The sequence below is a fragment of the Oryx dammah genome, unplaced genomic scaffold (assembly GCF_014754425.2).
Source record: "Oryx dammah isolate SB20612 unplaced genomic scaffold, SCBI_Odam_1.1 HiC_scaffold_5, whole genome shotgun sequence".
NCBI classification, from domain to species: Eukaryota; Metazoa; Chordata; class Mammalia; order Artiodactyla; family Bovidae; genus Oryx; species Oryx dammah.
The window spans coordinates 78,912,301-78,934,298 of record NW_024070189.1 but is presented as its reverse complement, the minus strand read 5'-3'; the positions used below and the strand labels follow the sequence as shown (position 1 = coordinate 78,934,298).

At 40.3% G+C, this 21,998-nt stretch overlaps 1 protein-coding gene across 1 annotated transcript in view; it reads right to left on the bottom strand.

The window, feature by feature from the left end:
• The window catches only part of SNX24 (sorting nexin 24), a 171,809-nt gene that overhangs the window by 56,320 nt on the left and 93,491 nt on the right, over positions 1-21,998 (bottom strand). Inside the window, exons 2-3 of the mRNA XM_040241713.1 lie at positions 19,801-19,884; positions 6,139-6,243 (exon numbers count right to left, since the gene is read on the bottom strand). Coding sequence (XP_040097647.1) covers positions 6,139-6,243; positions 19,801-19,884 — 189 coding nt within the window. The remainder of the gene's footprint in view (positions 1-6,138; positions 6,244-19,800; positions 19,885-21,998) is intronic.

Genomic DNA, 21,998 nt, shown 5'->3' with positions numbered 1-21,998 from the left:
CAACTGTTATAAAAAATAGAACATTCCCATTATTGGAGTCCTGGAAAGAGAGGAGTAAGAGAAAGGGGTTGAAAAAGTACCCAAAAAATAATGGCTAAAAACTTCCACATGTGGCAAAAGAGAAACCTACAGATTCAACAAGTTGGCAGGATTCCAAACAGGAAAAACTTAAAAGAAACACAAACCAAGACACATAATAATTAAGCTTCTGAAAACCAAAGACAAAGACAAAATCTCGGAAAAAATGCCATTTGATTTTTATTTTTCAAGAATAAAAGTTTTCTCCTCTCTTTAACATTTATAGAGTACCCGGGGCTCCCCTGGTAGCTCAGCTGGTAAAGAATCCGCCTGCCATGCAGGAGACCCTGGTTTGATTCTTGGGTCGGGAAGATCCCCAGGAGGAAGGCACGGCAACCCACTCCAGTATTTCTGCCTGGAGAATCACCACGGACAGAGAAGCCTGGCGGGGTACAGTCCCTGGGGTCACAAAGAATAGACACAACTGAGTGGCTAAGCATAGCACAGCACATAAAAGCACCCATTCTGTGCCCTGAGATGTTTAAGTGATTAGACAGTATTTGAACAATAATTGTTTTAATAAATAAAATAAATAAAACATCTTGCCTTCACCATGCTAGAGCAGGCACAAAGACGATGAAAACAGCCAGTTTAAAGCAACATCTTACATATACAGGAAAAACAATTAATATGACAATGGATATTTAAATCAGAAACCACGGGGGCAAAATGAAGTTTCGAAATATTTTCCAAGTGCTGAAAAAAACAAGAACTGTCAACCCAGAGTCTTACATTCAAGGTGATCAGATTTAAAACATTACAAGGTCCATGTAAATTTCAGGAGGCAACTAAAGATAATAGGGAATCACTAAAATAGGGAATCATACATACTAACGGGGTAAAATGGAAAGAGACAAAGGAGGAAGAAATCTGCCGCCAGTCCAAAAGCAAGCAAAGAAAGAAAAATTCAGCAAAAGGGGAACTAATAAAAAACATGGATAAAAATTAAATGTAGTATTTGAATATAAGTAAACAAACAAAAAAAAAAATGGATGGTTGTACTAAGCCCAACTATATCAATAATCATGAAAACATAAGTGGGGAATTTTAACATACCTTTTTTCTTACAGATCAAGCAGTCAAGTTAAGATACAGGAGATTCACTTTTAAAATGTCATCTGATTATATATAGTTCACTGCACTCAAGGGATTAGAAATTTGCAAGTGCACATGGTCAGTTTTAACAGATACCTCAGGCACTACTGGAAAAGTCAAAAATACAATACTCTTTAATTCAGACTTCTGACCAAATGGAACATTATACTGCATAGTATAATTTAAAGAATGAGTGAGGGGCAGGCTAGCCAGGTAAACAGGGTCCTTTGAAGATAGCACTCTGCATCTACCCAGCCTGACCCAGATATGGCACAATTTTCTTCAAATGAACTTTTTTCTAAGGGATTAAAATATCAGCTTCGGTTTTTTGTCATGAGTTACTATGAGCTATTTCTGGTCAGCTCCCAAAACTTTAATAACTTTTCACTCCATGTGATAGAGATGAAAACATAAACAAGTGCTGTTCCTGAAAAAGTGACATAAGACATGAGTCCCTTTCTCAGAAAGATAAATTTCACATTATTGCAATAAAGAGTACAAGTGTGCTATTCATGCAAAGTTCTGGTGAAATTCCTTGTCTGAAAATCATGAAAGCTTCCAATTTAAAGTTGCTAATAAAGAATGATAAGAGACTTGCGCATTAAATCAGCCTTAAATAAATAAGTGAAGATACAGCCTTGCTAACCACTGTTTTCTCTTTCTGGAAGAAAAATCAAGGGTCTTCATCTTTGATGAAGTACTGAAGTGTTGCCAGATTAGGTCTAGGCATTAGAGGGTTTCTTCATTCATTGTGCTCTGCCCTTGGAGAACCTTCTCTGAGGAAAGGTGGAATTGTTAAGTATTTCTTGTTTGATTATTTTCTTCCCCACTTCTGTATTTTCTCCTCTTCCTTCTCCCTGGGCCTCCAGAAGAAAAGAGGACATCAGACTTGAACTGACCTCTGTGTCTCCTGTCTTCTGTTGGAGCTTTTGTTGCTATACTCTGTGGAACAGTTGGCCAACTAGGGAGGGCAGCTCCCCATCAATTGGATAAAACAGTTTCATCAACTGGATAAAACAACTAATGCTAAGAACACTTGTGTGTTCTCTGATTGGTCCTTTCATACAGTATCCTAGAGTCATTTTTTGAGTGTAATACCTTTGGGAAGCTCTTGAGATTTATGAAATCCATTTTTATGATACATGTTGTGTTCTGAATTCTCTCTTTCCTGAAGAGTTAGTGCTTTCGTTCATCTTAGCCTTTTTCGTCAATGCTTGGAGATCCCTGGTGATCAGATCTCACTGCAGAAAGCAGCTTGAGGGGACCTCAAGTCAGCAGGAGTGCTTCCTTCTGAGGGCAAAGTGTGGGTGGAGCGTGCAGTTTGATGGGCTTCTCCTTGAGATAAGAGGAGGGGGAGGGGGTTGTCAACTTGGGGCCCTGATATCCACCTTAGAAGCTTTAGCTTTCCTCAGACATTCTGTTTAGTATTTTGTTGCATTTGTTTTATTTTCAAGAAAATAGTCTTTACAAATTTTGGACCTGGTCATAAACATGAGGATGTATTCTGTACAGAATAAGTAGCCTGGGCACCCGTCCAGATTCAGTCTCACTGCTCACCTCAGCCTCTGCCTCACCTGCCGACTCCAAGTCCAGAAGACTATCTCCACCACAGCTGTGAGTAGGCTGCCTCCCACGTCCACACAGGCGCTCATGGCTGAGCTTTGCTTTTCACTTTGTAGCACCCATCACATGCTACCAGAACATTCCATCTTTTAGAAAAACTGTCAATTTTTTTTTTTTTCCCATTGATGATCCCCTCTTTTCCCTGCCCATCCACCATCTAACTGCTGTGGTTTATTTCTTTTTAAGTTTTTATACTTTTGTTTCAGTGGGGTCTTAGGAAAGGTGGAAAATCCTCTCAAACTGGGAGATAAAATACTACATAAACCAAGTCTGATGGTCAAATAAGTTTGGGAAACCCAAATTAATTTATTCTTAAGATTTCTGTTTCTATCCAGATGACTTAACACAGAAAATACATTGCTCACAGTTTTTAAAGGATTCTAAATATTGAAGTCAAAGATATAAAACAAATTTATCGATCAAAGAAGTTGGGGATAGACAGCCAGTTAAATTGTGATGGTTTATAAGCTATTTTCCTTTACTTTTATTATCATATCCTTAAGACAAACTATATGTTAAGGTTGAAAATTTCTCCTGACTTAGAAAACCTACAATACATAATAAAAAGAGTCTAACTTGGGAGTTAAGAAATTAAAATTCCAATCCTATCTCTTTAACTAATATATTCCAGGAAGTGAGCAAGTTGCTTAACCCCACTGGAATCCTGGTTCTCCATCTCCAAAATAAAAGAGCACTGTGGGCCAGTTTAGGAAATGTGTGCCGAACCCATCCATGGTCTAGAGTGTATTAGTTGCTTTGGGGACAAAAGGAAGGGTTTTCTCTAGCCCTTCCAGGAGTTAATCTGTCTGTTTTATGGGTGGTAAACTGAGACCAGAGGGATGCTCATGAACTTAACTGAAGGGCAGGAGACAAGCTGGATTGGATAAGGTCTGAGATCTCTATGAGCTTAAGATGCTATGGCTTGGGGTATTGCTACTTTCTCAAGCTTATGGGCCTGAACAGGGCCATCCCATATACCTCAAGCTGGGACGGATTTGCTGCAGAGTGGTGCCTGCCAAGAAGTGCTAGTGGTACTTACACTCAGGGGTTCAGACTGGTACAGGGGGTGAGTGGGATTCAAACTGGAGTTACACAGGTGAGTAGAAGAAACAGTGGGAACTGTCTTACTTCTGAAGAGACTTAAACATTAAGAAGTGACCCCTAAGCCAGGGTTTTCGTTTCCCTGGGAATTGCTCAAGCACTCATCTTTCATCCACACTCATCTTTGTAACTTCCATTTGGCTCCCACAGCACACAGACAGAATCAGAGAAAAGGGGGAGAAGAGAAAGCATCCTTGAACTCCTTCAGGACTTAACTGACAACAAAGTGAATAGTAAACGCACAAGAGCAAACAAGCCCTCTCAGTCGTTCAACCACATCTTTCAAGCTCTGTTTCTGAGAATAGAAAATTCTAAGCTCAATTTGAGTGTCACTGTAAACTCCTCTCTATGCCAGATGATTTTATCTGCATATTTATATCCAAAGTACAAACATCTTAAAATGTTTACACTGAGTAGTAATGGGAGTCATGTGTCAAATACAATGGGAGGAAAGAGCAAAGCTTTCTTCAGAACTGAAGCTTGAAGATATACAATATCTGTGGAAAATCTGGCTTACAAATTAAAATGCATTGTTTACCAAGCCCGTATAATTATAGAGAACATGCATTTTTATCCTTTACATACAACATCTAAAGTCTCATTTTGGGGTTTTGGGGTTTGGTTTTGCTCTGCAGTTGCAGGCCGAGGCTCTGGAAGTCTCATGGCTCCATATACAGGATCTCTAGGCACATGCCACACACTTCCCTGTCATTTGCAGTCTCTGCTTCCCTTAATCTCCCACTGCCGGGGAGAGGCAGTGAAGGATCCATCTACCACATCCCCAAGCAGAAGAACAAAAGAGTGAAGACAGCCCTCCCCTGGGTTCTGGGGGTTTCCACACACCAACTTTCCCCTGTGAACACTGTAAAGACCAAGAAAACTGCGGGAGGCCAGGGACGGCTCCTTGACAATTTTTCTACTGGGGGAGAGGCCTGTGAACTGATCCCTAAGTACAAGCCTGTGTCAACAGCCTCTCTTGAGCTTCCAGCTACTAGTCACTCAAGCACAACCAACCAGAAAAGCTCTGTAGAGGACACCAGATGTAGGCTTCATGAAGCCCATAGCTGCCTGCCCAAACAGGATCCACTGAGGGTTAACGCTGAAGGGGGTTACAAAGACAGCTGTGGATGAACACCAACTTCTTTGAAGAAACATGTCCTGGTTAGATCATCATGGTAAATTCAGAACTCTGAGGAGATGCCCAGTTTTTGAGAGCCAAGATTCCCCTACATCAACCCCTCACTCCTGGTCAGTCAGCCTCATGCATCAGCCCCTCAAGTGGACTCATGTGCTGATGAACACAGGTGCCCAAGCCCCCCGCCCTCCTCTCAGCGCCTACTCCACGTGGTGCTCTTTGGATTAATGATGGCTACACAGACTGTTCACCTGAGGCCACTAGCACTTTTTGTTTTAAAACTCAGAGAAGTTGACATTGCCTTACTCTTTCCTTTTTCTTTTTTTTTTCTGTCACTTGGCAGAGAGACTGCTTTGTCTTATCTGGCTTAGGTAGATCTGTTTGCTCCTCATAGCTGCAGGAAAGAGAGTCCTATAGATTCTACTTTTTGAAGAAGTTAGTACTTTGTCAGAGGCAATTTTTATATACTTATTCTCAATTTGATTCCAGACGTGTACCAGCCAGGCCCACTGAAAACGCAGTTTCTCTCATTTTCTCTCGAACACTCAACATCTAAAGGCTAGGAACACTACGCCACAGGAAAGCCCTAATAATAAAGTTGCTCAGTTGTGTCCGACTCTTTGCGACCCCACGAACTGTAGCCTACCAGGTTCCTCTGTCCATGGGATTTCCCAGGCAAGAGTACTGGAGTGGGTTGCCATTTCCTTCTCCAGGGAATCTTCCTGACCCAGGGATCGAACCTGGCTCTCCTGCATTGCAGGCAGATGCTTTACCATCTTAGGCTATGAGGAAGAGACGAATCTTGAAGAGCAAAGCTAAAAACAAAAAAGCAATTTGTAGGGTTGAACAAAAAAATAGACATCTTGTACACTTGTTTTTACTTTTATAATAAATTTTCACTTCCACATAACCATTTTAAAATAGAATCTAATTAAAGATAAAAGAACCAACCAACAACATATTTATAATTTTAAACTTTCCTTTCATTCAGAATGTTTGGCTTCTTGATACGGTCTGCATCTCACCCATAAGTTCTGAGAAAAAACACTGAGATATATGATTCTTTAAGTGACATTATATTAATTGAAGATCGAAACACATCTTACCTGTAAATATGTTTCCAAACCTTGTCGTCGTTGTTCTAAGACTTTGGGGACCCAGTTCCGAACATGTTTAGAAGGAATTTCTGGAGTTTTAATGCATTTCTTAAGCTATAAAGACAGAAGTGAAAACAGAGGAAATGTCTTTTGATTATAAAGACATTATTTGAGGTAAAAGCCAATAAAAGAAAGTGAACCACTGTGATCTCCAATAAAAAGAAAGCAAAATATATATACACTGAAATTTTATTGACAATTCTTTCTTTAGCTGGCCTAAATATTCATGTTTCAGAACATGAGTTCTCTGTTTTAGTAGTTGTTATTATTATACATCATCTGGTATAATAGATTGGAATTTTTTTCTGAAAAATTAAGAGTTCAGTAAGTGAATTATAAAGAAAGTATAGAAGTTTATAATTTCCAAAATCAATGAATATAATAACATTATGGTCGGAAGAAGTACATTTCTGATGAAAGGTCTTTCTACCTATTTTTCACAGAAAAAGGCAAAACAAAATGCAACTGCTGATAATCATCATTCCTGGAACGCCATATGAACTAGACCACATCATATGGAGGAGTTTCTTAAAAGTTCTATAATAAAAAGAACTAAAAAAAGACTGATCCTTCCAATATTCCTAAGCATTAGGTCTAAATTTTGTTCATGATATCTGAGTGATGGTTCTCAGCTAAAGGGTTCTCTGCCCTTTCTGGGCAGCAGTTTTAAGGGACAATATAAATAAAGGAAAATTCTTTTGGAAGTTGAGTTAGAGCTGCCTGTTGCAGGTTCCTCCTACCATATCCTAAACCTGTGAATATTACCTTATAGGGCCAGCTACTACTGTGTATATCTGATTACATGATATTACCACAGAGAGATTATCCTAGATTATACAGGTGAGCTCAATGTAATCATAAGGCTCCTTGTAAGAGGGAGGCAGGAGGACCAGAATCAGAGAATGGAAGATGATACATGACTGGCTTAGGTGACAAAGTAAAGGTCATGAGCCCAGGTGACCTCTGAAAGCTGAAAAGGGAAAGGAATCAATTATCTCCTACAACCCATTCATATCTTAATTTTAGCTCAGTGAAACTCAATTTGGATCTCTGACCTTGAGAGGTATAAGATAATAAATTTGTGTTAAGTCACTGCTACTGCTGCTAAGTTGCTTCAGTCGTGTCCGACTCTGTGCAACCCCATAGACAACAGCCCAACAGGCTCCCCTGTCCCTGGGATTCTCCAAGCAAGAACACTGGAGTGAGTTGCCATTTCCTTCTCCAATGCATGAAAGTGAAAAGTGAAAGTGAAGTCGCTCAGTCGTGTCCAACTCCTAGCGACCCCATGGACCGCAGCCTACCAGGCTCCTCCATCCATGGGATTTTCCAGGCAAGAGTACTGGAGTGGGTTGCCATTACCTTAAGTTTATGCTAACTTCTTACAGCAGCAATGCATAAAAAACTAACACACTGCCTCTAAAGTGGAAATATTTTAATGCTCTAATTTAAAAATTTGGAAGTCCTACTAAATTGCTCCTTTACATGAGAAGAAATGGCATAATGACCTCTAAGAAAATATTAATATACACAGCTAAACCTCAGGATCTAAAACTGTAATAAAATTTTTTTCTCATTCATAAGCATATATTCACCACTAACCAGTCTAGACTGAGAGAAGGAATCTTGTGCATTTCATAGCTCAGTGCTTCTAGTTCAAGATGTTAGGCTGAGCCTGTGTTTGCTTCCTCGATTCACAGCTGAAGTGCTGCTAACATAGGGTAAAAGTGCTAGCTGCAAACCCAAGTCTATCCTTCTCTTGATCATCAAACTCCTCAATTATTGGAAATAATACTGTATTCAGCTAAATTCAGCTTTAATTTCCCATACTCCCTTGCAAAGAGTGGGGGCCAAAGGTAACCAGAAGTCATAAAGAAAAGTTTTCTATAAATACTAAGTGCAGCACACTCAGCTGACTTGTACCATCTGTCCTATTTCCCCTTTACCTCTTCCTCCCTAGAAGGTGACTGTGATGGCTGGAGCTGCCATGACCATCTGCCACCATGAGGTGGGAGTTCTGAAGATGGAAGACAGGTGTCCAGATGACTGAGCAGAAAAAACAGTCAGTACCTGAGCACCTCCTGGAGCTGCCACAGCAGCCTGACTTGTTTTTTAAGACAAAAAAAAAAAAAAAAAAAGTCCCCCCACCCTCCTATTTTAAAGTTACTGGCATGTGGACTTTCTGTTTCATAGACCTGAATTTAATCCTGGTAGACATTAAAAAAAGAATGCCAATGGAAATAGGACTCACAACAACACAGAGAACAGGGCAAGGAGGAAGGAGCAATCACCAAGCAAGAGATTAACAGCTTTGTAAAAGATAGAAAGCAGGAGCATGATGCTAAAGAAAAGGCTGGAGCAGAGGAAGCCCCAGCCCAGACCTCCTCACTGACTATGTCTTCAGTTCAGTTCAGTTCAGTTCAGTCACTCAGTCGTGTCCGACTCTGTGCGATCCCACGAATCGCAGCACGCCAGGCCTCCCTGTCCATCACCAACTCCCGGAGTTCACTCAGACTCATGTCCATCAAGTCAGCGATACCATCCAGCCATCTCATCCTCTGTCGTCCCATTCTTCTCCTGCCCCCAGTCCCTTCCATCATCAGAGTCTTTTCCAGTGAATCAACTCTCCACATCAGGTGGCCAAAGTACTGGAGTTTCAGCTTCAGCATCATTCCCTCCAAAGAAATCCCAGGGCTGATCTCCTTCAGAATGGACTGGTTGGATCTCCTTGCAGTCCAAGGGACTCTCAAGAGTCTTCTCCAACACCACAGTTCAAGAGCATCAATTCTTTGGCGCTCAGTTTTCTTCACAATCCAACTCTCACATCCATACATGACCACTGGAAAAACCATAGCCTCGACTAGATGGACCTTTGTTGGCAAAGTAATGTCTCTGCTTTTGAATATGCTATCTAGGTTGGTCATAACTTTTCTTCCAAGGAGTAAAAGACCACAGAGATAAATAGCAGCCCAGTGTTATCCCTAAGCATGCACACCCCTATTTTGTAAAAAAAAAGGGTAGGTGTTTTCTAATGGTCATGTATGGATGTGAAAGTTGGACTATAAAGAAAGCTGAGCACCAAAGAACTGATGCTTTGGAGCTGTGGTGTTGGAGAAGACTCTTGAGAATCCCTTGGACTTCAAGGAGTTCCAACCAGTCCATCCTAAAGGAGATTAGTCCTGGGTGTTCATTGGAGGGACTGATGTTGAAGCTGAAACTCCAATACTTTGGCCACCTGATGCGGAGAGTTGACTCATTTGAAAAGACTCTGATGCTGGGAAAGATTGAAGGCAGGAGGAGAAGGGGATGACAGAGGATGAGATGGTTGGATGGCATCATCAACTCAATGGACATGGGTTTGGGTAAACTCTGGGAGTTGGTGATGGACAGGGAAGCCTGGCGTGCTGCGGTTCATGGGGTCGCAAAGAGTCGGACACGACTGAGCGACTGAACTGAACACAAAGGAATCAACTGTTCCATTCTGGTGATTTCAAGCCAGCATCCAAGCAGAGATAACATGTAGGCAGTTGGATATGGGTCTGTAAACTGGGAGGGAGAATATTTGAGTGATACTGAGAGCTACAGAGCTAGATGCCATGACAGAGGAGAAGGGCTGTGAGGGGCAGAATCCTGAGAAGCTCCCAAGACCTTGCCTCCTTTCACATGCCTGTAAAATTCCTCCCTTGGATCTGGAGAGGACCGGTGAATGAGGTAAGACAGTCACTCCTCTGATTGGGTTCCACTCTATGAGACCCAGTCCTAGCAGAGGCCTGGCTTTGAAGAAGTGAGCTGTGGGTAATGACAGGGACACATGGCTAGGATTTTAGGATGGCCTCGAGGACCTGAGAACAGTCCCTGGCTAACAGTCAGCAAGAAAAGAATGGACTTCAGTCCTACAACCGCAAGGAACTGACTTCCACTCATATGAGGATAGGACGGTAAAGAGAACCCTGAGCTGCAGATGAGACCACAGCCTTGGCTGCCTCTGATTTCAGCCCCATGAGACCACAAGCAGAGAATCTGGCTAACCTGTTCCCAGACCCCTGATCCATGGGAACTCTGAGGTAACACATTATCTTGTTAAAGATGCCAAGTTTGTGGCCACTATATGCTGCAGTAGAAAACTAATGCAAAGGCCTTGGTCTGAGTCACCCAACTCTGAGGGGCAGAGAAAAGAGGCTAGACAAGCAGTGAGGAGGCAGTGAAATGCTAAGCTAAGAAAGTGTTTCTAGAAGAGACATGATCAGAACACCAGGAAACAGGAAGGCAGAGACTCCTCTTCCCAGGAATCATACTGAGAGAGGAGAGCAATGCAGAGAGCATAGCAGGGAAGCATGGAGTCCAAGTGGGTTCTATTATGTTCAATGGGGAATATTATAACATTTTCATTTATTGATGAAACTGATTCAGTCCTGGGTGGGATGAAAGGAATAACTGATGAATATCTGTAAGGGAATAAACATATACCTCATCGCTACGCTATCTGAGGTATTTCTCAAACAAGAACAAAGCCAAAAAATGTTAATTATCCTGTGGTAATAAGCTTCTTAAGTTTTACTTTAAACATGAAGAAATTGCCTTTAACACAACTGAACCACAACATTTCTTACGTTTCAGAATAGAAAATCAACTGCATTATCTGTCTCTCTCTCTCCTTCTTAAAAAAAATCTTGAAGATATAGTACTGAAAAGATTTTCCCTTTTTATTTATGTCAGAAGTACTGAGGAAGCTGATCATCGTAGTTGCCGGGCTTGGTGACAGCATTTGTAGGTGAGTAATGAATGGCTCGAGATGAGCAGAGACAAACCCAAGACAATATGTTTCCAGGAAGGCTCCGCTGCTTACAAGAAAAACACTCTTCTGCAGCTCCATCCGATGATTAACTGTCCAGGCCAGGCTGTGTCCAGACCAATGGCCTTTCTGATCCCCACAGATAGCAACCAGATTCCACGATGCCACAAACACAATGCCCCTCTGCCTGGCAGGACCACTCCCTTCCCTTTTCATACTGTTACAGGACTTTATACAGAACTTACCCCACAAAGACCTGCCGTATGTACACTGGTGATAGCAACCATTTTCCACCAAAAGGAACAGAAATACTTTCCCCAAGCATGGGGATGAAATGATGAAAAAGGAAAAAGAGGTTAGAGAAAGAGGTGGGGAACATTTCATGGTGGGTAGGGGGTGGGCATTCAGTCTTTTACCCCATGTTATCATCCTGTCTTCTCAGGGTTCCCTTGAAGGACAGTTCACAAGGTGCTATACTCCCAGTTTAACCCCATACGGCAGTTTTTTGGTTCTTCTGAATCATGGACTTTGTTAAATTGAACATGAGAAGGTAATAGTCTACTCAAGCCAAAAGTAGGCAGGCACAAGAACTTGTTCATTTAGGAAGGGACCAGCACCAGGCTTCCTGGAAACCTTTGTGAATAAAAGGCTGGTTGCCAATGGACAGGAAACAGCTGGGAAGGCCACGCAAACTGTGTCTAGCAGTTTGCCAAGCGGGGATGTTTCCTCTCCACATGGAGGATTTGGGCCAAGGAAGGCAGAGCTGCTTTCAAGGACCCAACACTGATAGTGCAAACACCTTGGCTGCAGAGGGGCAGAGCCTGGGCTGGGGGGAGCGTGGAGAAGGCTCTTGTCTTACTCTGTCATAGCCTGGGTCTGAGCCGTAAGGAGAGAACCCTGCAACTTTTGTTTTAAGATATTATGCTGAGTGTACCTTCCCGGATGGCACAGTGGTAAAGAATCCGCCTGCCATGCTGGAGATGTGGGTTCAATCCCTGGGTCAGGAAGATCCCCCGGAGGAGGGCATGGCAACCCACTCCAGTATTCTTGCCTGGGAAATCCCATGGACAGAGGAGCCTGGAGGGCTACAGTCCACGGGGTCACTAAGAGTCGGACACGACTGAGCAACTGAGCACACACACGCTAAGAGTGACCAGAGAAGAACAGGGTGGGGTCTGTTTTGGTTTCAGTGTGGTGGTCGTGCTTTCCCACCCAGGACTAGCAGACCTACAGAACAGGGGCAAGTGTAACCTGGGGTTAAGTGAAAGCGAGAGGAACTTGCTCAGTCGTGTCCAACTCTTTGTGACTCCATGGACTGTAGCCTGCCAGGCTCCTCCGTCCATGGGATTTTCCAGGCAAGAGTGCTGGAGTGGGTTGCCATTTCCTTCTCCAGCAGATCTTCCCGGCCCAGGGATCGAACCTGGGTCTCCCGCATTGTAGGCAGATGCTTTACCGTATGAGCTACCAGGGAAGTGGTTAGATTTACCGTAAACTAAACTCCCACAATAAAAACTGTTCTTGTTGACCAAATATTCCTCTAGTAATTCATAAGAATGCATAATGTTCTCCAAATATCTCATTTGCCAAATACTTCAGTTCAGTTCATTTGCTCAGTTGTGTCTGACTCTTGGTGACTCCATGAATTGCAGCACGCCAGGCCTCCCTGTCCATCACCAACTCCCGGAGTTCACTCAGACTCACGTCTATCGAGTCCGTGATGCCATCCAGCCATCTCATCCTCGGTTGTCCCCTTCTCCTCCTGCCCCCAATCCCTCCCAGCATCAGAGTCTTTTCCAATGAGTCAACTCTTCACATGAGGTGGCCGAAGTACTGGAGTTTCAGCTTTAGCATCATTCCTTCCAAAGAAATCCAAGGGCTGATCGCCTTCAGAATGGACTGGTTGCATCTCCTTGCAGTCAGTTAATGCCTAATATGTGCCCAACACTAACAGACAGTGAGGAATATACAAAAGACATGGTTCCTATTTTTATTTATTCATTCATTTTTTTCCTTTTAGTTTTGAGATTTTAGTGACACATAGCACTATGTAAGTTTAAGGTGGACAGTACGATGATTTTACTTACATACATTGGTTGCCACAATAAGTTCAGTGCCTATCTATCATTTCATATAGATATAAAATTAAAGAAATAAAAAAATATTTTTCCTTGTGATGGAACTCTTAGGATTTAATCTCTTAACAATATTCATATATAATGCACAGCAGTGTTGATTATATTTATCATGATGTACATTGTATCCCTAGTACTTGTTTATTAAGTTTGCTCCTTAATCCAATTCTACTCCCCCCAACACACTCCCTGATCCCCCCCCCACCCCCACCTCTGGTAACCATAGATTTGACTTCTTTTCTATGAGTTTGTGTTTGAAGTATAATTCACCTACAAACACTATGTTAGTTCCTAGTACTGACTGGATATTTCTATGCAATATAAAATGATCACCTGGATAGTCTAGTTAAGGACACAGTTCCTAGGTTTTTAAAATGTATCTTCTAGTTAGATAAAACTTAGGGATAACTAAATTCTAATTGGGACGTCCCTGGTGGCTCAGATAGCAAAGAATCTGTTTGCACTGCAGGAGACCTGGGTTCAATCCCTGGGTCAGAGAGATCTCCTGGAGAAAGGAATGGCTACCCACTCAGTATTCCTTCCTAGAGAATTCCATGGACAGAGGATCCTGGTAGGTTATAGTCCATGGGGTCACAAAGAATCAGACATGACTGAGTGACTAACACAACAAAAAAGTTTAAATTATCTCATAGCCGTTTTTAAGTAGAAATCTCTATTCTAAAAGGGAAAGGAGTTCCAAGGACAGAAAGATTCAGGAATAAAAGAAACTCACCTTGAAGAAGAACCTGAAATGTTTCAGTTTTGTTTAAAGAGATGAGAACACAGAGGGAAAGCAGTATGGCAAAGTCAGAGAGACAGTGATCTTCATATACTGAGTTGATGGCTTGGCTGCTATTAGCATTTTCTTAGGAGAAGCAGTGAGAAATACAGCTGGCCAGTAAAGGGGTATATGGTAGACAGAATCCTGGTCTTCCCAAAGATGTCCATGTCCTAATCCTTGGAACCTCTAAATATATTACCTTACAGGTATGATTAAAACAAATATTTATAGATGGAAAGATTGGGCTTCCCTGATGGCTCAGCAGGTAAAGAATCTACCTGTCAGTGCAGGAGACACAGGTTCAACCCTTGGGTCAGGAAGATCCCCGAAGAAGGGAATGGCTGCCCACTCCAGCATTCTTGCCTGGAGAATCCCATGGACAGAGGAGCCTGGAGGGCTACAGTCCATGGGGTCGCAAAGAGTCAGACACAACTGGGCAACCAAGCACATCCAGGTAGGCCCGATGTGATCTCAAGGGGGAGGCAGAAGGGTCTAGGTCAGAGAGAGGAGATGTAATGCCAGGAAACGTGACGATGGAAACAGAGGATGTGCTTTCTGACTTTGAAGACAGACGAAGGCCACGAAAAGTGACAGCCTCTAGAAGCCGGAAAAGGCAAGGAAACGGATTCTCTTCTAGAGCCCCCCAGAACGAACATACCCCTACTGACACATTCAAAGTGAAATAACAAATGTCTTAAGCCACTAACTTTGTGATGATTTGGTACAACAGAAAGCTAACACACAGTTTAAGATTTCTGGTTTTGAAAGTCAACGTGCATTTCATTGAGTTGGTAGATAATACAGGCCCATTTCAATGTTTTTGAGCTAAAAAATGAAGATGAAAATAGTGCTTTAGAAAGATTATCTGTACCAGAGGAAGAATAAAAAGGATCTGAAACAGTTAAATAAATACATGAAGTAGCAAGACACTGAATTGAGATGATAAGAGCAGAAAATGAAAAATTAAATGGCACATATTACAGAAGTTTGGAAGAATGAATCAGTAGGCTTGTTGACACTCTGGAAATGAAAGAGAAGAGAAAGGTAGGAAAGACTTTCAAGGTTTCAAAGCCTGTGGCTTCAGTATGTGTGTAGGGAGGGTTATGTCTAAGAGATGCCTTTAAAACCAGAACCACACAATAGGAATTCTCAAGCTTCTCTGAGCATGAAGGTCATCTGGGATGCTGGTTTAACATGCAGATTTCTGGGCTCCATCACAGAGATTCAATTCAGCATGCCTGGTGGTGCCTAGGAATCTGCAATTTAATAAACATTTGTTTGGATTCAAGTCATCCAAAATTCATAGTTTAAAAAAATAACCAGTCAAGAAAAATTAAAAGAAAGTGAAATCGAATTCTTCCAGAGTGCTGGAAGAAAAACCAATCTTACATAAAATCTGAAAGAGTGAAAATAGACATATATTTGAGATCATAAAAATGTTAAACTTTTATAATTTAAAACATTATAGACAAAATAAAAAAGTCCATCGTGAAAAGTAGTTTCATCAAGTGACTAATATTTTATTAATAGGCTATGCAAATTAACAAGCAAAAACAACGGAGGCCCTAGCAGATAAATGGGTAAGCACATAAATGGAATTCCAAAAAGAAGGACCAGAATCATCAATGTAAGAAATACCAATTAAAACAGCCACAAGGCAACACACATTTCTTTCTAAGTAAACAAATATCATGGTGGGGGGGGCTAATAGTCAAAGCTGATGAGGTAATTTTCATGCTTGCTGGTTGCATTATAAACCAGCTAAAATCATTTTGTAAAAAAATAATTTGGCAATACATAACCAAAGCTGTAAAAATAGTCATACTCTTTGACAGAGAATGCTCCTTTTGTAATCTAGCTTGAAACCGTCCTGGATATGGAAAAAAAAAAAAAAACTATATGTAATGAAGAATATCAATCATCAGAGGCTGACCGTGTGATGCACACGATTTCATTTAGTCTGTAAAACAATCCTATGCAGTTAGCACTTTCATTGTTCCCATATTAAAACTAGGGAAATGGAGGCACTCAACTTGCTCCAAGGTAAAGGCAGGTTCAGGAACATTCTGCCACCAGAAATTCTACACTTAGTTTTTATACCATATTATCACCATGAGGGAATCCTGCAACCCAGTAGCATTTGTTCCATTAGAAAATGCAAGGAATGGAGAACAGTATGGAGATTCCTTAAAAAACTAGGAATAAAATGACCATATGACCCAGCAATCTCAATACTAGGCATATACCCTGAGGAAGCCATAACTGAAAAAGACACGTATACCTCAAAGTTCACTGCAGCACTATGTACAATAGCTAGGACTTGTAAGCAACCTAGATGTCCACTGACAGATGAATGCGTACGGAAGCTGTGGTATAAATACACAATGGAATATTACTCAGCTATAAAAAGGAATGCATTTGAGTTGGTTCTAATGAGATGGATGAACCTAGAGCCTATTACACAAAGTGAAGTTAGAGAAAGACAGATATCATATATTAATGCATACATATGGAATCTAGAAAGACGGTACTGATGACCCTAATACAGGGCAGCAATGGAGATGCAGACACACAGAACAGACTTTTGGGGACAGTGGGGGTAGAAGAGGTAGGATAATTCGAGAGAGTAGCATTTAAACCCATTCTTTACCGTACGTAAAGTAGACAGCTAGTGGGAATTTGCTGTATGACACAGAGAACCCAAGGCTGGTGCTCTGTAACAAGCTAGAGGGGTGGGATGGGGAAGGAGGTGGGAGGGAGGTTCCGGAGGGAGGGGACCTATGTATACCTATGGGTGATTCATACGGATGAATGGCAGAAGCCAACACAATGCAGTAAACAATTATCCTCCAAATAAAAATTAAGTTAAATTAAAAAACTGCAAGACAAGGAAGAAAGGAAAACAGTAATTATAGCAGCACAATAGAAATATATGTGAGTAACAATGGGTTATTTCCCCACCTCTAAACTTTCCGCAAGACTTAGCTTTATTATCCAAAAAAAACTCAGCTTACTTGATGGGAGGAAAATAAAGCACATAGGAAAGGAAAAAAACAAAAAAACCTCCTGACTTTTTCAAAAAATTAGAAAGAAATCCTAAGAAAAGTGTAGGGGATGAGAATGTTTTGAGAGAAGGATAATAATAATTATACAAAATTATGAGCTTGAGAGAAGTATAATAATAATCTTCAGATAATTAGATAAACTGTCAAATGAGTAATGGTTTTAGTTTATCTCTAAATGGGCCTGACAGTAAGTTTAAAAAAAGTGTTTGTGGCAAATGGATATGAACCATGCATCTATTATTTTAAAGGTACAAAGCACTTATTAATAGTTCATATATGATTTTAGAATTAATTTGGGAACATTGGCTAAAAACTTTTAATAAGTGAGAAATACAATGTACAGTGTAAGAGAAACCAGGACACTGGCAACAGAGCAAACTGCATCCACTGCAGAAATAACTGAATATTCAAAAAAATAATAATAATTGATTTAAAGAGAAAATATTTTATGTAAAAACAGAACATTCAAAGCACCTAACAAAATTCAAACATGGAAACTGGAGTACCAAAATTCTAATAAAAGGATAAAATCGTACACCATGGCAGCAATAATCAGTAAAACTTGTGTATTCTGATTTTTTGCCCATGTCAATCCTCCTTAACAAACAACTTTACAGTCAGGATTACAGATTTATATTTATTTTTACACCTTGTCTTTATTTGCACTTCATTGCTTTTTAGTTACTTTTTTGCCAAATCTAATACAATTAAAATGGGACAAATAAAGAGGACTTCTAACAGCCACTTACTGCTCTATAGTACATACGATTCAGTGTCTCCCCACTAAAACTGCCACACAATGTGATTTTTTCCTCCAAATCCCTGTAATCACGTTTTAACGAGGCTGCTAAAAACATGCAAAATTGAGAGCTTTGAGAATTTCTATTTTCTCTTAATTCTGATCATCTTGATGATATAATTTTAAGAATAGCTCAAATTATTAACAGAACTACAGAAGTTGAGAGAAGCATCCTAGGAAAAATAGGAATTTTTTTCCTGACTCTGAGAATCTAAGACTTTGCCTATAATCACTGGGGAGAGGGTCCTCTTCTGTAGAAGAAAAGAAATCGTAATAGAGAAGAGAGCATGAGCGAGCCTCCACTGATAAGCAGCGTGGGCAGCCTCTTGCTCAGGGCGGGCCTAATTGGCAGTCACCCAGCTGTGCCTCGGGTGGAGTTGGCCCCCAAGTATCTTGGGGGACGGCTGGGCTGTGCTGGGGTCATGGAGACCTGGCAGGCTAGGAAGGAGGCTCGCATGTGACAGGTTGCCAAGTCCAGACTCCTGCATCAGAGGCCGGGGAGGGGGAGGAGTTCAGGTTTTAATTTCATTGTATGGACAGCTTTCATAAGGTCCCCAGCAGAAATCTCTCTAGAATCTGTTTCCTCAATAAACAAGCGAACAAAACCAGAATTCCTTAAGAAGAAAGTGAAGCCTAGACTCCACGTTTGTTTCTCTGTGAGGCCCTTGGGTGGGGGCTTTTTGTAAAGTCGGCTAGCAATGCCCAGCCTAAGTCTGTGCTTCACCTGTGCTGTTTCTTGCGGAAGTAAACCTGGATGTAACACAACTTTAAGTAGAAAATTCAGTGTTAATTATCCCTTGCTATCCTAATGGAAAAGTGTACAGATAACCTCAGACAAGGGGGGAAAAGGCTTACTCACTTCCCAGTATAATCTGTTTCAAGTTTTTACTCAATACTCTGATTATAAAATAAAAATTTTAAGTTTTAAAAGTGCTACAAAAGAAATGCTACACAGCTTTTAATACAGAGTAAGCCCACTACCACATCATTCATGCACTGATATTTCCCAGAAAAATTTAAGTTGTCCTTAATGAAATTAAAAGCATAGATTAAACATAGTAAAATATATAATAAATATAATTAAATAAATTAAAAATAAAAAAATAAAAGTGTAGATTATTTCTGAACATACTATCTTTCCATCCAGCTTTTTTCTCCCCATCTAATTTCTTACCTTGAAGAAATTGAACTGTGCCACACATTTTATATATGTGTACGTACATAATAATACATATTAATATACAGGAAGTATATATACACACACATATACATATACAAAGATATGAATATGTATGTATATGAAAGAAAAATGCTAAAACTGTTTTAGCTCATATGTGGTGATTTCCTGGGCAATTTCATGAGATATTTCTAGTTATTAAGGTATTTTAACACTTTAATAATAATCTATAACCTGTGAAATATTAAAATTTGATAGAAAAAAAGTATTCTCTCTTCTACTTTTCACTAGTCATTTTTCCAAAACCTCAGCTATTCCTTTTGCATTCTTATTTCTTCTCTCAAAGACTTTAACAAAATGGTTCTGAGAACTGAAAAACCAGTCTTGTAACATGGCCTTGATAATTCAAAAGAAAGCCTTGAGCCCACTTTACATGATCCCCAAACAGTCCTTGAATACAGAAGACATAGATGTCATCTTTTTCAGATATATTTGAGTATAAGATGATTTTGATAAATTTATTTCTGTAAAATAATCATTTGACTCCCCTCGGTTTTTATAAAGCTTTAAGTATATTTTATGGATAAAATAGGATCTGGGTCTTATTCTTTCTGAACCTGCAACACCCAGCATAGTACACTCCAGTTTGCCATCACACATATATTTATGCAAAAGATCTTAATGGAAAATTCACCTACTCAGAAAGTATACCTTTGAAAGGACTGAACAATTCATTTTAAAAGGAAATCTACTTCATGATAAAAGAAATCATATTGTTCTCAGAACTGTTCAAGCTCTAAGAACCACATAAAGCGGTCTTAATGTTATACCATCTGCCCTGTAGAGAAGAGCTGGGGGGAGAAGTTACCTTTTTGTGCAGGGCATGAAATTCGCTGTACCTTTTTTCAACAAAATGTTTTCTTCCATTCATTAGAACTTCTATCTTAAACACCTAAATGAAAAAAATAAAAAGAGATTAATTCTACCAGTTCCAAACCCTCAGTTGTCTGATGTGGTAAGTTTGTGACCATGATATATTTCATCCCTTTAATTACAGTAGCTGATCCCCCAAAACCCAGAAGGCTCAGGAGACCCTGGCCCAACAGCACTGATTAATGAGCCCTGGAGCCAAACGCTCACTAACAAACGACAGCAACCCCGCATACGTGTTTAAAAATAGCGGCAACTTAAATGCCTTAAAATGCTCCTTAACTTTTTAATCAGAGAACACTCCTCTCCTAAAATTATTTCACTAAATGCATATGATGGCATCAAAATACAAGCATGATGCCACAGAAACAGTCTGTCAAAAATCACAGCCCATTATGGGTATTTCAATGATGGCAGTGCTGTGTCATCTTTAAGACAACGAAGCAAACAGTACTACATTTTAGGTTAATTTCTTTCTAACCTGCATATTCAACTCCAGTCTCAGCTGGGCTTATTCTGCTGTTTGCAAAATGAGGAAAATGTAGTAAAGGTTCGTTTTCCCTGCATGATACGAGTGACAGCTTGTGCTCCCACCTTCAGGAGGTTGAAAGGCCAGATGAAAAGGCTCTCTGGGTGCACTAATTAGTAAGCACTAACATGACACTTTCTTGATTCTTAGGTCACGGGTCAAGACTGGGGACAAGGGATGAAGAATCCGGTGAAATGCTCATGAGAACACAGCACTAAGGTAGGCGGGGGAAGGATGCTCGGTAGGAGCTGAGGAGCAGACGCTCTGTATTGCCAAGAGTTTGTCTTTGGTTCCGTCTGCTTTGCTGAGGGAGAGTCTGTCATCACCAAGATGAAGGAGAATTGTTCCACGACCTAGTAAGCCTGGTTTCCCATTTCAATTGCCCTTCTGAAGGAAACAAAACTATGAGGTCACGAGACACTAAAGAGTGTTAAACACATTATGCTACTCCTAAAAAGAACTATTTAAGCATATGAGATACAAGATCACACAGCTTCATTATGAAAATACCTCTCTATGGGTCTAAATTTCTGCCTTACATGTAAACATGACTGTTTTGGAAAGCCAGAAATTATGTCATCAAACAAAATGTGTTCATATTTTTGTACTTCTTCCAATTAGAAACAAAATCTTCTGTCCCATGATTTAGTTTAAGAAACCTACTTTTATTAAATAAGTGTGAAATTTTTTATCAATTTAACCAGTTAGAATAAAAATATATCACATACTTTTCTCTGTGTGTCTATGTGTGTTACATATACCCCAGCCCCTGTTCTTTTTTCCTCAAGAAATCCCTCTAAAAAATACTTTTTCTTTGCTGAATTAGTGAAAATATTTTCTTCAAAAAACATATGCATATGCTTCAGATTGTAAGATATAGCTGTATTATTCTTTAGGAAAAAAAATTTGTTTACTAGTTCCCTAAAGTAAATCCGTCTTCTTCAAAGACCCTTCAAAGCCAGGAATACAATGAGAAAATCACCCTGAGAAACGCAAACAAAAGAAGCACAGCTTCAACGCAGGGGCTTGGTTAATAGAAATCAGAGTCTCCTTTTTAGTGTTAGGTCTCAGATTTAAATCAGGACAATGTGGGAGCAATGAAAGTACTTTCCATCTGCAGAACTGTAAGAAATAGAGGAAGTTACGTTCTGAGTTCAGTTACTTGAGGTTTCATCACAAAAACCACCACTTTAATTGGCACGTTTGCTGAAGAACCCATAGAAGGAGAACGTTGAAGACTCAGAAAGGTTCAGCTTACTAGGTTGCCCCGCCGGTGCTCCCTCCTGAAGGCCACAGATAAGACACATTACACAGCAGCTGCCTCATGGAATGTCATCCCTTCCATCGACCAGATGGCTTCATTACCAAGTTCCACAGTTACTTCACACAATCACTCAATTTCATTTTGGGGGGGAGGGGCTGGGGTGCAGGTAACATACATAGACACATAGAGAAAAGTATGTGATAAATTTTAATTCTAATATTATTATTAGGTTGCTATTTTTTAAATGCACAATATACCTAATACTGTTAAGATGTTTTTCTTTTAAATGGGAAAACACCTTGGAAAGGAAGTTTCTTAATCAGAATTTCCATGACAATATGAA